The 18,900-nt window shown below is 34.5% G+C and overlaps 1 protein-coding gene across 50 annotated transcripts in view; it reads right to left on the reverse strand.

The window, feature by feature from the left end:
- Window positions 1–18,900, reverse strand: part of PTPRD (protein tyrosine phosphatase receptor type D) — a 1,216,292-nt gene that overhangs the window by 12,066 nt on the left and 1,185,326 nt on the right. For all 50 annotated transcript variants that reach the window (XM_033085150.2, XM_033085149.2, XM_033085148.2 and 47 more), the window contains 4 exons: window positions 6,030–6,315; window positions 5,371–5,549; window positions 3,997–4,123; window positions 2,928–3,053 (listed from right to left, as the gene is read on the reverse strand). In XM_033085150.2, the coding sequence (XP_032941041.1) occupies window positions 2,928–3,053; window positions 3,997–4,123; window positions 5,371–5,549; window positions 6,030–6,315 (718 nt within the window). The remainder of the gene's footprint in view (window positions 1–2,927; window positions 3,054–3,996; window positions 4,124–5,370; window positions 5,550–6,029; window positions 6,316–18,900) is intronic.

Genomic DNA, 18,900 nt, shown 5'->3' on the forward strand with positions numbered 1-18,900 from the left:
AGAAGTAAATGCTTACTTCCAAAATGATATTTCGTTAATACAAACATCTATTCTAATGGTCTCTGTAATCCCTTTTTCATCGAAAAAAACCATAATGAAATTGCATCCTCCAGAAAGCCTTAAGCATGTGATATAAATTTATCAAGAAGACACAAGTACAAGTTGTATTCCATTCAAAATAACCTTAAATTCTTCTAAAATAAAGAAAGAAAACCTGAAATCTGACTTACAACAAGCATGTTGTTGAGGAGATGGAAACTCTTCAGCAATTTCTGACCCTGACAGGACTTAACAGTAAATGACAGTAACTTTTTCAGGTAGAAAGAGTAGGAAAAACACTAATTTACTCAAGTCCAGTTGGTCACTGTAAAGTTAACACATTTCTCTGTCATAAATATAATGGCAAATATTTCTTTTTTGGTGTGTATATATCAACTGTATTAGCAGGTTTCATAATTTCAGTAACTCAGTATTCCAATGCAAGTCTGTGAAATGACAATAACCTCTGTTATTTAATGTTCTTTAATGAGCAGAGAAGTAAAGTTACTTAGTCTATGTTAGACTAGCATTAAGGCATATTGGGAACTGATCTCAAATTTCTTACAGTTCCCTCTGCTACTGACATTATAAAGAGTGTTGATTTCTTTTAATGAGATTCTTGCCAACAGCAGTCCAGATACAAATATCAAATTTTATTAAAATCTTTACTTTCAAATACTGTGACAGTTTGCACAGTTAGTTATCAAAATAAGTACTTTCAGATCCCTATGTGGCACAGAGGGCTTTTAATGTATCATCCCATTTAGTGTCTGACCATTTGGATTTATTCTTCCTCCTCACAGGGGATATTAAATTGTCTTTTGATTAGGTTTTAGAATTTATAATACTCTCTTACAGCCATCACTAATAGTTTAGCCTTAAATAAGACTGACCCAACATATTGACCTCTTGAGTTTCCAGAGAAAGTGAGTACAAAGCAGTCAGAAGCAGTAACTTGAAACAGTTACAGAGGTCAATTTCACCTTACAACAATTCACAGTTCAGTTTCAGAAATAACATAGAGCTCCACACCAGACACTTGGTGCTGACACCTAAACAGGTTCAGTGCCTCCTTTTTTGTCCCTGTGGAGTAACTGCTCATCTTGGCTCTGCCAGAGCATGTATGGTACTGTAACAGTACAAGTGGATTTGGACATGAAAGGATGTTCACCATCACTCCAGCATTTACTCTTCTTTGAGTGCAACAATTTAGTCAAATGATCTCAAGTACTAGGTGCGACAGCCACAAAAGCCTAACTAGAAGAAAACTATAATGGACATTTTATAAGTGGTAAGTATTCACTTCGTCCAGTAAATTTGAAAGGAGCTATGGTTTTTCAGCACAACTAGAAAATTTAGGATGGTGCTGTCAGCTCACTGAGAAGTTTAACAAAATTTGGACCATCAAGATAAAGAGGTTTTTAAAATTGGAGAAGCAACAACATGTGATAGTAAGATGTCATACCAGGACCTTCATTGTGCTTAATGCTTTCTAAAGAAGCATTAAGCTATTATAATGTCAAATAAAATTAGTTCTAAATTTAATTATTTATTTTTTTACTGATTTGATAGCTATAGGTAAGCAGACTTTCTTAAATATTCTACTTCAAGAAAGAAGTACTTGGAAGAACTTTTTAAAAGTATGAAATGTTTGGAGACACTTCAGTTACAGCTATGGCTTTTTGTTATAACTGTAATTTTGTGATCAGAGCTTTGTGAACTATGTCACATAATAACTCTTTCAACTCAAGACAGATTTTTAATAGAAAATCAATTAAAACTATCAGGATATCTGCAGTGAAATTGGATTTGACTACCTCTTCTTACAAGTGTATTTAAAGACTCATGCTAGGAGCCTGTTCTCCTTATTTCTTAAGCACAAATAGGTTAGAAGTTATGAGTCATATGATCCTTACAAAGTTTCAAATAGTATGAAAATCAGATGCAATGATCTTCACTTTCTTTACAAAAACCTACATCTAAATCTCATTTGCCAAACCAAAAGTTCGTATGCTGACTTGATACAATACTGTCCAATTTTGAAGCTCACATTAAAAAGGTCTAGATAACCATGAGGAAGTCAAGTATTTCAGATGCTGACAGTCAACTCTGAGTAGCCACTCATGTTATTCCTGGACAGTATATCCTGCCATTTTGCTTGAACAAGTACTATGCCACAGCCTAGAGAAACAGAGGCTGATAGTATGTTTTCCTGCCATGCAGACTGAAGTGCTAGGAATCAAGTCTAAGAAATGCCAAAAACATATTAAAACTTTATGTATGTTTAATCTTGTATGAGTACTCAGTTTTGGACTCAGGAATTCAGATAAGAAATGAAGTATGAAAATGAGGATGCTAAGGTCACAGCTGCATGAATCTACTCTGCAGATATACTGGAGAGCTGAAAATACACTATATGAAAAATCAAATTATAATGTGCAAAGCTTGTCCAGCTTTTCTTTTGAATGTCATTTACTCTGCATTTTTAAAACCTAAGTGTATTAACCTTCATACTCACTCAGCTTCAAGGGTGGTGCAAAACAACAAAACAACAGTCTACGTGGCAAAAAATTGTACCCAATAATGATCAAGGGGAAAATGAGGAAAAAAGAGGAAAATGGTTCTAAAATATTGTAATGTATTTTGGCACAAACAGTTCAGACCTATAAAATTATGCTTGATTTAAATGAAGTCAATCATTCCTACATAAATACCCCATTTATTTAAAAATAACTTCATCTGCTTTTTTATTGTTGCTTGTAGAAAATGTATCTCCAGGGTTTTCTTAATATTAATAAAAATTTTAAAACTCCCAAACATAGAACAAGAAAGAAATAGACATTTCATTTTAACTGTATTGGAACAAGTGTAATGCTATGTTGACTTACCCTTGCATCTGTAACCTTGAATTCCCTCAGAATATACTGCGGCATGTTGTACTCTGCCATTGGATCTACCACAAAATACTGATATCTGGCTGAGCGCTCTGCAGGCCAGTACTGGTGGCATTTTTCCTATGAAATAGCAAAGTAAAACACATTTCCCATCACTTGAGAGCGCTACCATAAACTGGTATAAACCCTTTCTTACTCAGCTAAGTATAATACTCATGGAAAGTGCCAATAGTGACAGGAACATGAGCTGCTTGTGCTGGTGTAGAGTAAAATATTATCTTTACTGCATTACAAAGGGTTTCTCATTGGTTGCTGTGCATCTGAACTTGCTTAAAATTCTGCTCAGTTTTATTGTCTATCAGTGACAAGATTTATCCTTAATCTAATTTTCAATGGATAATTTTTTATCTCAAATCTTGATACCACTTCTAGTTTTCTTCCTTTTTGCATGTTGGAGGAAGTCCCCCCAGCATCAGTCATGACTCTATCTCTGCATCCACCATGTCCTGAATAATCTCTGTTCTCTCAGACACATGACCTAACTCAGATTTCACTTATCACATGCGAGCTTTCTCTTGATGTAATCCTGTGCAGGTAGTAGACTGCTTCATTCTTTCCAGTAGACAGGGTACCAATGAAATGAGTTTAGAACTGTAAACAGGGAGTGGAAACTCTAACGTGCAGCACAGAACACAGAGAAGACATTCAGATCTAAAAAATACCACCCTTCCTTTTAATATTTTTTACCAGGAGATGCTGCAAAGGAGAAGTTTCCAAATAAGAGATCTTTCTTTTTCTACAGACAGCAATGATCTCTCTGTATACCATGGAACATCAGCATGCAAACTTCCTCAGTCTCAGTGTGTCCTACAAAAACCTGTCTAGTTTGTCTACTGCAACAGATGGGAAAAACTTATGCCTAGTGACCAGGAAGGCCACTCCTATTTCAAAAGGACGAGGAACAAAAATTCTCATCTTTAGATATTCCTAATTGTGGAATAATTTATTGACAAGAGCTGCTGTAACCAACATTTTAGTAAAGGAATATTGCAGCAGTACTTACTCTGCCCATTTCTCGTAGCTTAGTGAGCATGACCACAATTGTAGAATTATGCTCCCAGAGCATTCTCCAAAAGTCTTCAGTTGTTTCTGCTAAAGGACCCTGTGTAGCTATGTAAGCTTGTTGTTGTCTATGTTAAAAAAAAAAAAAAGTAAATTAAGAGTATTATTTTAATAAAAAAGTGGATTTATACTCATGTTCTTTGCTTATATGTAAACATTATCTGGAGGGAAAATGTACATACCGTTAATAATGAGCACATTAAAACCTTATTATGATTGTTTAATCAAACTATGACTTTTTATTTTTGGAATTTTGAGAGGAAAATTACTCTGTTAATATTATGATGTATGACTTATCATTATTATTTAAATTTTAATGCAACTCTAATTGCTCAATTTTGTGTGCTGTAAAAAGCACTTAAGAAACACTTAGTTGTGCTGGTTCATTTTGTAGAAATAACTGTCTAACAATCTATTAAGTTTAGGAATTATAGCATCAAGCAGTTTCTTTATTAACTTCATTTCAACAGTCTGATGCCTCTAGCAAAAGTAAGACAGAAAGAAAATTTGGGAATGGAGTGTGAATTTCCGGGCCCTAATATCATACAAGTGGAAGCTACCGCCAAATTCTTAAAAGATTGCATTAACAGCTTTATAAGATGATTACCAGTTTGTGTTGTTCTTGCTTCTTTCAAGCAACAGAAACACCCTTGTGAGTGACAGTGGTGATGAAGTTTATTTTTAGTGACGAGCTGAGGCTCAGAAAATTATCTCTGTGGATATGAATACTCAGACACACCTAAAATATGGCAAACATAGGCCAACTATGCAATTTCCCTTTCATGCCTTTTTCAACCAGCTGCTTTAAGTCAGCTGAGGGCATATTGCTCCATGTTGTCACAAAGACGTTGGTGGGTTGCACATATGTTACAGGCAAAAGGCTTTTGGTGGTTAGGTCAAGTCTTAGTCAAGTGTTCCAAGACCACAGGTTGTCGCCTTGTTACATGGAGTATATCTCCTGCTTTTTATCTCTCTTATATCCTTCTAAGCAGAATAATTGTTGCTAATAATTACTAATAGTTGACAATAATATTAACTTTCAGTATATAAGAGCTCTCAGTGGCTTAACACCAGTAAAAATACAATATTTACAATTCTTTGTAATTTAAAAATGTTTCATATATTACAAGGGGAAAAAATATAAACTCTTCATTAAAATTTTGAAAAACACCCTATCAAAAATTCCCTGAACAGATGATAAAAACCCAATAATACTAGATTTCAATACTAAGTTCTGTTATTTTCAATGTAGTTAGAGAAACAATTTTGTAAACTTTTTAAAACAGTACAGATAAGAACACATCAATCTTTGTACCTGTATCCGTCAATGAAACTGGCATTAATATAATCTGAGCCTTCTACTCCTCGGATAGGCTGCAAGCATACCCTTGTGGATTCATATGGCATAATATTGACAAGGCGATTTTTGAATTTATTACATGGAAGATTGGCACTGATGAATCTTGAAGTGTGAGCCTTAGAGCTTGCAAGACGCTGTTGAAAACAAATTAAAAGAATTAAGGCCAGGTATAACAAAGATAAGTGACATTATCAGGTTTATAATCTTTGCTCAATAGCCATCAATGAATAATTTCAACTTCAGATGCTTACTTTTCCATATTCTATTGCATTATGCAAATATTTTTAAAGCTTCTTTAATAGCTAATACAAGTACAATATCTACTGCATTAGTGCATTTGGAAAAATTCCAGTATTAAACCACTACAGAAACGCACATTTCAAAATATAATATCAATAAAGGAACAGCACGATTAAATCACCCTCAACTGAATAGTTCTTGTCCAGACACCCAGTGAGAACTTAACTGTACTTTTTAGAAAGAACCATCTTCCTAATTTAAAATTTTAGTCTAATGGTGTCTTTTATATTTTGATTACTGGAAAAAACTGGTGAAGAACAGAGACCATTGTTAGACCATTTGGTTTGGTTACCCACAATATAAAATCCCAGTACCTTAAATTCCAGTTCCATTCCTGTGACATTCTCGCCTGTTTCTATCTGTGTCAGCTTCTGGATATATGCATACAGGTTTCTGGCTGGCACTTCGGTATTTCCACATGTCACTGCTTCCAGCAGTGCATCATGGATAAAGATGTATTGGTCCTCAGTTTGAACCATGTAATTCCTCTGTGCTCTCATTAGAGTTACGTGGCCATAAATATCTACAGTCTTTTCATGCTTTATTCTCTCTAACATGGCATCTATCACAATGAAACAGCCAGTCCTGCCGACTCCAGCACTAAAAGAAATGAACACGGGAGAGAAAACATGGACTGTTTCATTCACTGTGCTTACTTTTACATCATTCAAGTTTTAAAGTTTTGTTATGCTGATTTCAACAGCACATGCCTCTGAAGATGAACATCAGCTTTTATGAAAGAGGTTGGTGCTCTGAAATAAGTAAACTCTTTGAACATCCATTACAAACAATTGAGAACACAGAATGCTTTTATGTAAGATCTTTGCGTCTTGCAGTTTCAGGTTTGACTAAAACAGAAATAAAACATCTTGCAACATGTTCCCCAAATGTATGTTCTTAAAAATATAAATTACTGGAGATGATGAATCCTGTAAGAATTCAAGTTTTATTTCTAGTGTGATTTCTAAGTCATTTAATATGCTGTTGTTGTTATTCTCCTTACAGAGGTACATTTACTGGAAAACAAGAATCTAACAGAAAAGGAGTCTTACATATTTTTATCATACTTTGCTGGTAAACTTTCCACCCATCTCCCAACCCTGCTGATGGGACTTCTATTAACACAGCTTGTTCTGTCCTCTTCTGTTTCACTTGGCTAGGACATACTGTTATACTTTGCAATATAGACCCATGACTAGATAGCTGTGCAAGCTGTAGGCTAGGGAGAATCCAACTGTTTGGATGCCAGCTGCACTGAATCAAATCACATCACCTTTTGGTAGTCACGTGAATGACTGAACTTTATTAAGTTTTGTTTCAACTACTAGCATACATGTAGCTAAACAAAGTCCAAGTGAAATTTAATGGGGTTTGTACACCATTTTTCTGTCCAGGATCACAGCATGCCTGTAACAATGAACGATAGTTTCAGGCTGTCTAAATGCCTAACTTTTTTCAGTTAGTGACTGAAAATTAAGTACATAGTATAGTAAGCAACAGTTTATAAACTCTCAAGAATCTGAGATTAGCTAAATTAAGAATATTTAAGAACCCCATGAACTGCACTTTTTTGAGTAAAATAGAAAGAAACAAAAAATAATTATAACTCAGACGCTAGAAGAAAACTATATAAAAGCCAAAAGTTCTCACAATTTCTTTATTTTCCAGAGATACTAAATATCATTAAGTCCAACCTGAAATCAATACTCAAGGTTGAACATTTATTTCTTTCATAACACCTTAAGAATCTTTTCCAATTACCAGCAAACTGAATTTCCTTGTAACCAAATCAGAAGGAAGTACAGAACAGAAAGCTATTTTATTTAACATGAGGTAAGTTTTCTTTCTAAGATAGCAGATTTACATATTGTTAATCATGTATTCTTGCCATGGATTACTCCTCCAAGCAGCAGATCCTCTTCAAAGAGCTGAGGAAATCTGCTAACAGACCAAATGCATCAATCTCAAGTTTTTTAGATGCCGCTTTGACAACAATTAGCCAGCATTCTGAATTTAAGAAAATTAACCTATCAGTGATATTCATCAGTGGGAGTTGTAGAGAAGGAAAAAAAAGAGAAAGAAAATTATAGCTATCCTAACTAAACTGTAGTTCATTTACCTTGTCTAATAAAACCCCTGCATTTTAGGAAAATCTGCTGACATTAACATTGGTAAAATAGATCAAAAAACCCCAAAAAGCTGTCTCGCTATTGTGATTTTCTTTGCGTATTTTTTCTTCCTGTAATGGAAATTGAAAGAAGTAGCACACATTTTTATACCAAGTTTTAAACTATTCCTTCAATGACTACTCTTCACATTCAGTTTTTATCAGTTTAACAAGTGTGGGCCAAGTGAGAACTAGGGAAGTTTGGCAGCGCAGATTTTCTCAGTAATCCAGAATATGGTTCTTCTTCCCATAATGTATTAAACTCCTGTTCTTCCAAATTCATGTTTCCAACTAGATATGCCATTTTTCAGATTGATCATGAAAAAGGCCACAGTTACAGATCACAACTGCAAAATCACAAGCCAGTTATAAGCTTGCACCTTTAGCTGGAATGAGCATTTACAGTTTTTCATGTCTTTTATTATCATTTGCACATTTATTTTTTCCATGAGCAAACTCAGACAGTAATAATTATTAACATACTCTAGCACAGAAGATATTGCCTAGTCTACAGGTTTATGCAGAAGTTGGGAAGATCATGAAAGCAGATCCAACCACATTATTATGCACTCATTTCATGGTAAGGAAGGGGTTGACACATTTATGGAGGCATTTGGCTTCACTGGGCTCTCGACACACATCTCTCTGGACCATTTTATTCAGCAAGATATTTTTACTCTTTTAAGGTGCCCACTACATTCTAGTTCTGCCCATTATAAATGAGCTGTGTGTCTACCAAACTAGTCTTTTGACTTTCCATATAGAAATGGAATCAGTGCTATGAAGATTTCAACTTCTCTTTGAAATGTGCCCTTCCTGTCCCCAATACCTTCTAACTCCAAACTAAAATAGCTTATTATATAAAAGAAACTATCCTATCCTAATTTTTCATCCCATTTCTCTTTCTCTTCTACTATCACGCAGCCTTCTCAATATAGTGTGATACACTGCTGGGAAGCCACACAGTTTGAATCCTTACTATTAAGCCACTGAGATATATATAAAAAAAATGCCTGTATTCATCTGCTAACCATGATAATTCAGCTAATAAGAATAATTTCACAAATTATTTCTACTTTTGTTATTAACTTTCTTGCCCTTTTAGTTTGCATCTTCTGGTGTTGCTGTCAAAACTTAGAATTTTCATTTCAGTTATGCAAATAACTATTAAATTTTCAATCTGAAAACCTAGATATCCATTAAATAGGCATGCCTATTAGGAAACTGTTACTGCTTCAAATATTGTAATCTACAGTATTATAACATTTGTTTTCAATTTCTAAAATCATGACTGACTCAGTCCCATGAGCTGAAACATGCTTAATGTCCTGTGATGCAATACAGCTACAATAGCTACAATTCAAAAAAGGAAAATGAAGAGGCATAAGGGGGACATTCTGAATTCAAATCACTGTATGAATGTGTTAAAGGTTGGCTTTTATGATTAATTTGTAGCTGCTTAAATGATGACCCTTTACAGATACTTCAGTGATTTGGCAAAGGAAGGCAATGTAATTACCAGTATTCACAGATCATTTAATTGGAAGCAAAGACAGTAAAATATGGACCAAAAATCATGTAGGACATTTTTGACTCATATCAGGGGAAAATTTTATTGAATATTACTGTTTCAGATTGAATGAAGCTTGCATTTATAAACTGAAAGTACATGAAATTGCTTGTGATAGGGGGAAATATATAAAAAGGTCTGGATTTTATTGAGGAACTTCTAATGATTGATTAGATTTCAATCCCACAGAAATTCTGTAGTAGTTCTGACAAGAGCAATATTTAGATTATTTTCACATTTTGTGGTTAGGAAATTAGAGCAGAAAATCACCCCCTTAGCCAGGAAGCAGCAAAAAAGCCCCTCATAAAACCACTGAACATCCTTTTGAAAAGAAACATCGGATCAAAATAACATAAAGACCTTGTGCAAAGATGCAAATTGAAATTTTGTTTTAGAAGAGATATGGGATTAATTCAAGACTTATATAGCAGCTTATAAAAGATCTTTGAGAATTTATCTGCAAGTGTACAGTGACTTTCTTTCCTTCTTAGTGTGGTTATGGTTGGATACCAGACAAGAATGGTGTTCAGCACTTTTTTGGATGTTGTGCTTTACCAAAGACTTCAGTGACTGAATTTTCTTCATCCCTAGGCTATGCATGGAGGCAACCATATTTATCACTGAAGTCACATAAAATGTCTGAAAAAGAACATGGAATAAAAAAATAATTGGAAAAATTGGAATATTTCACTATAAGCAGATAAAGTTCAGTCTATAACTCTGCCTAGTTTTCATAAGTAGTAGTCAAAAGCATGGAACAGTGACAACCCAAAAGCCAGCCTTGTATCTTTATTCCTTTATGGAGTTTTAATAAGATTTTTCCTTTCAGTCTGCACATTCTCAGAATTCTAGTATTACCGTTAATATAACTGCCCCAGATTTAAACCCATATTTTTTTGTAATGTGCACCTGCAAAAGTATAATTATATTCAGGAAGTAAATTTGTTCTTCATCTAATCCAAAGTACAGCTCTGGAGAGATCAAGGATAAGAAGCTGTCTTACGAGATTGCAACTTGAACACAAACAAACTCAAATATTAACACATAGAGAATCAAAACCCCCAAAACTCTAACAAATCCCATGTACACGAAATAATTGTTTACTATAATAATTTTAAAAGCTGAATTTTCCATGCAGGCTAAAAATGTAGCATTACTAATGTTCAACAAACCTTCCAACAATGACATTCCATTAGAGCATTTCAAATCCTCTCACCAGTCATAAATTAATGTTACATAGAGAAGATGAAATGAAAATTACTTGTTCTTATTATGAGAATTTCAAACAAAGAGGAAGTAATTTTTAAAGTAGTACATAATTAAATTGTGAAACACATTGTTACAGAATATCATGTATGACAGAAAGAAATTCAGAGAGGAAAGGATCAATTAAGGGTTATTAACAAACATGTTACAGGCACAACTTCCCCTACAGAAATCCTTTTATTAGATTTCACTGGAATTTGGATAGGGACTCTGCAAACTAACATTCTAGTCATGTCCTGGGATAGAAATTGAAATGCAATGTCTAAATTTGATGTTGTCACCCTACATAGTTACAAAAGGCATAAAGCATTCAATTTCCCAGCTGTAAATCAGATCATCTTAGAACTCTTCTTTTGAATCAACACTTCAGCCTCCAGGTACTTGACACCTTTAGGAACTACACCATTGAAAATGGATGCCATTAATTTTGATACTTGCTTCTTGTTTCTTGAAAGGGACAAATTATCATAACTATTCTACCTGCTTCTTTCCTGAAATCATCAATTGTTGGTGAAAAAACATGTCTTATTGTTCTCCTTATGAGATAGAATAGCAGAAATTATACATAACTGAAAAGTTCATCAACCTTATTTCATACCACTTTTTTTTCTTATCATCGTTTCACTGCAGAAATGATTGTTGATTATATATAACAATACATGCCATAATCCTGCTTTTCAGAGGATTTTTATATATACACCTTTCTTAATTGCTATGTTACCTGATTTCTTCAATTACTCAGATATATAAAGAAAAGACATTAAAATAAACTTTATTCCTCTGTACAATATTCTCTGTGTACAAGGATTTACTGTGATTTTTTATTTTAAAATTAATTCAGTTCTCAGATATTCTTATCTTCTTACTTCTCTAAATACAATCTTATATATGAATGCACTGATTTCTGCATTTATCATCAGAGAAATTATCCTCAATATATCATCTCTGTGATACTTGTTGTTTCAGTAAATACTATACATTTTTTGTACTGTACAATGCCTTTTTGACATTATGCAATCCACTAAAGAAATAATGATCGAAAATTGACTGAAATAGTTTAGAAGAAGAAAGTATTTTAAGGTTAATCCTAAGAACACATCTCACTGTAACTTTTTACCTTCAATTAAAGATAGATCTATTCCTGAACAGCTGTAGTAAATACAGAAAATTATATTTCTGGCTAATGTAACAGAGGAAGTACATGTGATCTTATCATCAATAAATAAAAAGGAAGATTACAGCACAGCAGAGAAGTCAATGAACAGAAATTATGCTGCTTGCTGCTAACAACTATTTGTTGCTTTCTTTGCAGTTCAACCTGTTTTGCATTCTTAGGGTGGCATGTTTTAAGAAATAGCTTCATACTTTTGAATATTTCTTTCGGTGCTTTGATTAAATTTTTGTGGAGAAGATCTATTAGCCTATTGGTGCAAGTAACAGAAGGTGAACTGATGCTATCTGAAAATGAATTAAAAATTGTGGGAAGAAATGTGTTCTGTAGTACTGGATAACTGGAAGACCTTGAAAGTACTTTCTAGCCACTAGAATGATTTCAAGTTTCAGAGTCCTCTTGTATTACTGTTGTAGCTAACAATTTCTTCTTTGCTTAACAGCAGCTGCCCTTGGGACTTTTTCTGCTTGGGTTTTAGACTGATGGAACAGTGATGAAGTCTGAAGTTGTCATCCAGACACATGACTTCTTCTGGTAGGTATGAAGTAAAAGGAAGATGTTATCACCAGGACTCTTCACTCTTTAGTCCACACTTTTACATTGTTTTGTTTTTTTTTTTTTTTTTTTCTTTTTAGTTCCAATCACAGTTCAAAGCCGTTAATGAATCTGTCTACAAATATTTTTTTAAATTTTTTTTTTCTCAGTCTCCTGCTCCCCTTCCCCTACTCTGAAAATTTGGAAATAACCAGTAAATTAGTCCTGAACTTGAAGTTGATACGACTTTATTAGGGGACCTATTGACCTATTGTGTTGGACCTCCATCTCAGAATGTTTCTTCCTTTTCAATCGAAAACTGATTCACCTAGAGGATACATTGAGACAATGACACAAACTTGATGTTTCCACCTATAGATTTGGTTTAAACTGAATTGGTTGCCATACAATATTAGTGCAGTGAGATGCTACACAGTAGTCAAAAGAGTTCAAAAAATCTGAGGATTCTCTGATGAGCTCATATGAAGGCTAATCCTGTTACTTTTAGATCAAGCAGTGAAAATAAGAAGCACCCTTTTTAATAGCTGACAATACTCCACTGACCGCTGAAGAGCTTAGTTACTGGTACTCATTACAACACTTCTTAACCTTTGCAATCTTTATACCAACATGAATTCTCTGTAACACAGAAAAACAGGTTGTGAAAGGCTAGTAACACTAAGGATGTCACATTTCTTAATCCCAATTTGTCATTTAGAGGTTAGACACTAATCTCTTTTTTTTTTTTTCAGGATTTTGAACTTATGAGCAAAAAACTGTGAGCAAGTTATAATGGAAATAATGGGAGTTTTAGTGTAGAAGTTTCAAGGTAGCTGTAAAATGAGCTTGGATAGTATTATGACATTAAAAATGGTTTTTAAAATTTATGTGAAAAATATAGACGCCACAATGCAGAATTTACTTGGAACAGCAGTCACTGACAAAATCTGATAATAACTGATGAGACCCTGAATTAAGTCTATAAAAGTATGAAAAATGAAGAAAGATTAATATTCAGGGCAGAATACTGATTGGAAAGCCTCCATGAAAAGATAACAGGACTATTTTTAAAGCTGCATTTTACTTCTAGAGACACGGGGAGAGGATTTAAAGAGACTTTCATGCTGATTACTTTAGACAAAAATACAGCCTGTTTGAAGTTAGCCAAACATGCCGGGTAGCCAAGTTGATGCAATGTGTTCCAGCATACTCTGTGTCTATGGATATTCCGGAATTTAATGTAGGTACAGCTGGGAAATCTCAGAGATACCCCTTTCCAGAATTCAGTTATTGGGTTATAAAAATATTTTCACATTTCCTGCAGATGGCTGGATTATTTTCTTCACTCATAATTTTAATTCAGAATTCATTACGGACAGCTGCTGGCTCTGATAGAACCTAATTGCTCTTTTACTAGACTCAGCTGCAAGCAGTCAGATTTCCTTTTCCTTTGTAGAGTATATTATATATAAACATGGGTGGGTAGAAAAATAAGCAATTAACTAAATACATATGGATAAAATGACTCACTAAGAGTGCTGATCAAATAATATATCAAACTACAGCTTAGGTCAAAGGAAATTACAGGCCTTGTAGGACATGATAATATATATATGGAAATAATTATCAGCACCAACATATTTGTAATTTGAGATAATACATGGAAAAGACATTGCATTTGTTAAAAAAATCTTACAGACAATTATTACAATTTAATGAGGGGCAGGTTATTTCACCCAGCAAAAAGTCATCAGTCTTCAGAAGACCTGCTGAACTGAAACCATTTGTTAGCCAAATCAAAGTCAGGCCTCAGTATGTCCACTGGGCAACTTAGAAGAAAATGTGGCAAAATCATGGAACTATTTTTACTGCCTTACCTCTTATTTAAATTAAAAAAACAAAACCAAAAACAAATTAAAAAAAAAATCCCAGAGAATAGTTACTTTTACTCAGGCTACCAAAAAAAGAGTACATCACAAGAGGGAACAGAGACAGCCAGCAAAAATGTCAAGGATGTGAGAATTTCCTTCCACCTCCCTCCAATAAGAAATAACTGGAATGTGTTAGAGTATTTTGCTAGTCCAGTTTTTTGTGATGGATGAAGTCAAGGGAAAGTTGTAGATGTGCAAAACATGAAACAGCATTAAATAACACATTTTTAAATCCTTTTATCCAAAGACATTTAGTGAAACGAAGGGACACATTTAAATTAAAGGTAAATAAATATCTTTTAACATATATGTGTAAACTACTTAAAAAAGGAAAAAGCTAGTCATACTGCCTGGTTTTGTTTCTTTGAAATGTGCATACAGCCCTGAATATAAGCAAAAATGTAGCTACTAGTTTCTCTAGGTAGCTAGAAGAATAAAGGAGAAAATAATTGAAATTGTCACAAAGCAAGGCTAAACTAGTCATTAACTGCTTGCTGCTGGAGAGGAAACTTTACTGAACTATTGTTGACATTGGAATTTCGTACTTTCCCCTGAAATTTCTGACATTTGCCATTGTCAGAGACAGGATACTGGCTTAGACAGAACACCAATTCTATCAAGTAACAGCATTCCCTATGTTCCTTTACAGATTTCTGACTGCTACCAGAAATAAATCTTGCCCTGTGCAGTCATAGCAGCTTTTTAGGATTTCAAAAGATAATCCAGCCCTGAGTCACACCAGTGGGGGGTATAATCCCCTGAACCACAGGCTAAGCGCCAACCAAATATGGCTTTATACACATATGATGGATTTAATCAGACCACAAGTAGGTGCTTTTCATTATTTGAACCTGCATGACAAAATATTGCTATTACTTGTTATTTGTACGTTTTTGAATTTCAATAATGGTTTCAGTGATATAATCTGAGTTTTAATGCTTATGAAAAATAGAAGCATATACTACAGCAACTAATGTTCGGGGTTTAGAAAGGGCTTGTTTGCTGTGCAGAACTGGTTTCTAACTGAAGACAAAACTTGAAAGTGGATCAGTATCAATTTGCTTGTGTTTGACACCTCGTGGAGAATTTAAAGATAATATAGCACAGTATTTTCCTACTCTAACATAAAAACCTATCAAGCCAATTTTAAAGGACCTCACACACCATCACATGAACTATGGTGTGCTAGTTCTTGTCATGTTCATACTTCCAGGTTTTCATATGCAAGTACCTAAATTTAAGGAAAAATATCAGAGACCTGAGCTAACAGAACACTATTAAGTTGAAGAAAGATGAGCTGGATAATGGTATCTTTGCTATCAAAATTATTCTAACCAGTGACACTCAAATTTGAATCAGAGAAAAGAAAAGCCAGCATTACCCATCCACCACTTTCTCTATTAGCATACAGATGGAGACACTACCTTTTGTCTGTACACTTGCATGAATATATCCCAGCAATTACACGAGAGCTCTTCAGTATAAAATATCCAGGGCCTTCAGCATGTTCAACATAAAATATCCAGGGTCTTCAACTGTAAGGTTTCCAGAATGTGCACTTTCACAACCTTGAAAATTTTTGTGGTCAGAATATGAAGGCAAATCCAAGCTCCTCTTTATTTGTGATATCTCCTGTCCATGTGTGTAATACCATTCATTACCATTCAATACCAAAATTACCAAGGAGCGTCTTGCTATACCAGTTTCTTTCATCTAGCCTTTATAAACTTTTCTTCTAGACTCTTTTTCCAGTAGATTCTGCAACTCCAACAGTTGATCAAAGACAGAGAAGCCATCCAAAATTTTCTAAATCAAGTGAGTCCAGTTCAACTTCCTTAAACAGAGATCAAACATCCAAGGCATAAACATTGCAAGCCTTATTCCCTACATGTTGAAATGAATAACTTCTAAGAATAAAGGTATGTCTAGAAATGAAAGTACTCCCAGTCAGTTACTCTGATTGCATGGTCTGAGTTGCTGAGACTATTAAGTCTGCTGAGACAGATGAAATACAAGGAAAAACATGAACATTAACTTATTACTATATTTTTATATTAAGAGGAACTAAATATTTTAAGCAGGATAATCTACTATACATCTTTTCAATCTGAGATTCTAATAACAATCTTATCCCTCTCTGCTTTCTGTAAATGAACAATGACTATGAGAAAAGAAAATATTTATGAGATGTACAGTGATGAACAGCTGAAGAGTAAACAGCCTTAGAGTGGTTTTTTACAGCGATGACACCCAGCACAGTTTAATACACAGCAGCAACTCAGTAACTTCTGGACAGATGCATGTGGGTAAAGCAGAGAAAATTTAGAATGTCTGTGATATTAAAATACTTGTCATACTAAAATGCTTTCACTGTCTTTTCTTCTCCAGAGCTTTCATCTGTCCAAGGAAGTTAGGAAGGGTGCTGGATTGTTCTCAGGACAGGGAAAGGGAAGGGATGAGGAAGATTCTGGTATTTTTCAACCTTACTTGTGTTATTTCTGAATATGTACTGGGTTTTTTCCCCCACTGTGAAAAAGGATAGGCATTCATCTCCAGCCTACTCACTGCAAGGATTAAGAAATGAGCACTTGTAAGGCCTATGGCAAAAGAAGCAGTTCAAATGATACAGAAGTGAAATAAAACAATCCACTGGAAAATCATTGCCCTTGATAAGTATATTTTTTTATTAAATGTTCTATTTTTTATTCACAAAAAGAAAAAATTAGGTAAGTAGTCTACTTTAGGAAATGGAATATCATATGGTGTTATGCTATTTTTTAAAATTATCTTGTTTTTCACTTTGCTAACTGGTTATGTTAGCATAGTCAGAAGAGATTTACTTAAAACAGTCACATTCCTCCAAACATTCAAGGCTTTTTGTTAGCAATACCAGCATTAACAGTACCTGCCAAAGCCTGAAAAAGCATCTTAGAGATATGCCCCTTGGTGCTGGTATTAGAAGATTCGAACATATGGGATTGCACTAACACGTTAAGCTTTTAGGAAGTGTTACTGAACCAACTACTAAAAGTTTCTGTGATGTTTTGAAAACATCGTGGCATAAAATTCCAAACACCCTCCAGTACTGGTTTATTGTGATCTGATTAGCACCTGTTTGCCTGCACTAATCCAACTTCAAACAAAAACGTGTGTTTACCCCACTATCATTAGACCACACATTAGAGTCTCACCAGTGCGGAATCCTAGGATTTAAGCCTGCATTTTTTCATTAAAGAAACAATTTTTTTTAGACCAGCTCTGCATATTAGGGCAAGCCATGCAGAAAGACCAGTGGGATTGTGGTATTACTCAACTTCTGTGCAAAGGGACTGAAGGGGTAATCCTAAAATAAAACTGTAAATGAAAAAAAAGGACCTATGTGCATCAACTATTCCAATCACCACCAAAAAATCTTCAGATAAGTTAAACGAGCCAATCAAGATTTGAACACATTGTGTAAAGTAACTACAAACAGGATGGGATTGCTAAATTTAATTTGTGGATTCTATTTATCTGCTCTTTTCTTCCAAACCTCACACTGAGAATAAGCATCATGGAAAATTTAACTCAACCTTGACTGAGGCTCTACTGAACTATCTTCCCTGGTTGATACGGACTTTATCTTTTTTCTCGGGAAAAGAGTACAGTGGAATTATGCATTTATATTATGACAACTACACCTTTTCATGAAGGTAGTCCTCACAAAATATCTGATTAATTAAATTAAAAATCTGTGTTTTGATTAGGCTTTGATGTTTCCCTTGGTGCTCCACAATTCTTTCAGCAATAATCTATGCTGTTTTCCCCTTAAAATTAACATATGTGAATATATTTTAGCTACCTTTTCCACTTAAAATCCTGCCAACTTTTCTACACAAGTATGCTGGTTGTGGCTGGGGTAGAACTTATTTTCTTCACAGACTTCTTGCCTCTGTTTCAGTGTGTGGTGCAGCTCAAGGAAGGTTGGGAGGAGACACAGGTGATCCAAACTGACCGAAGGGAATATTTCAGACCATATGTCATCATGCTTAATGTATAAGGTGAGGGGAAGAAGAGGGAAGGGGAAGACATTTGGAGCAATGGTATTTGTCTTCCTGAGTCATCATTATGTGTGACAGGGCCCTGCCTGCCCATGGGAAGCACTGAATAAATGACTGAATTCCTTGTTTTGCTTTGCTTGTGTGGGCAGCTTTTGCTTTCCATATTAAATTGCTTTTATCTCAACCTATGAGTTTTCCAGCTTTTACTCTTCTGATTCTCTTCCCAATCCAGCTGGTATGTGAGTGAGTAAGCAGTTGTGTGGGGCTTGGCTGCTGACTGAGGTTAAATCACAGCCACAAGTAAGAGCTTTGACTGGTAGAATGTCCTTATGAAATTCTCAACATGTTTTTGATTTCTATATTAGATTCCAATAAATACTGTACAGGCAATCAAACCATTATTAAAAGTAGATGTCTAAATGACATGTAAAGATGCCTGCTGCATACTTGCATACACATTTGTAATAAATAATTAACGATGTTTTGGAAATTCTGATAATATAATT

Source organism: Catharus ustulatus, chromosome Z (assembly GCF_009819885.2).
Source record: "Catharus ustulatus isolate bCatUst1 chromosome Z, bCatUst1.pri.v2, whole genome shotgun sequence".
NCBI classification, from domain to species: domain Eukaryota; kingdom Metazoa; phylum Chordata; class Aves; order Passeriformes; family Turdidae; genus Catharus; species Catharus ustulatus.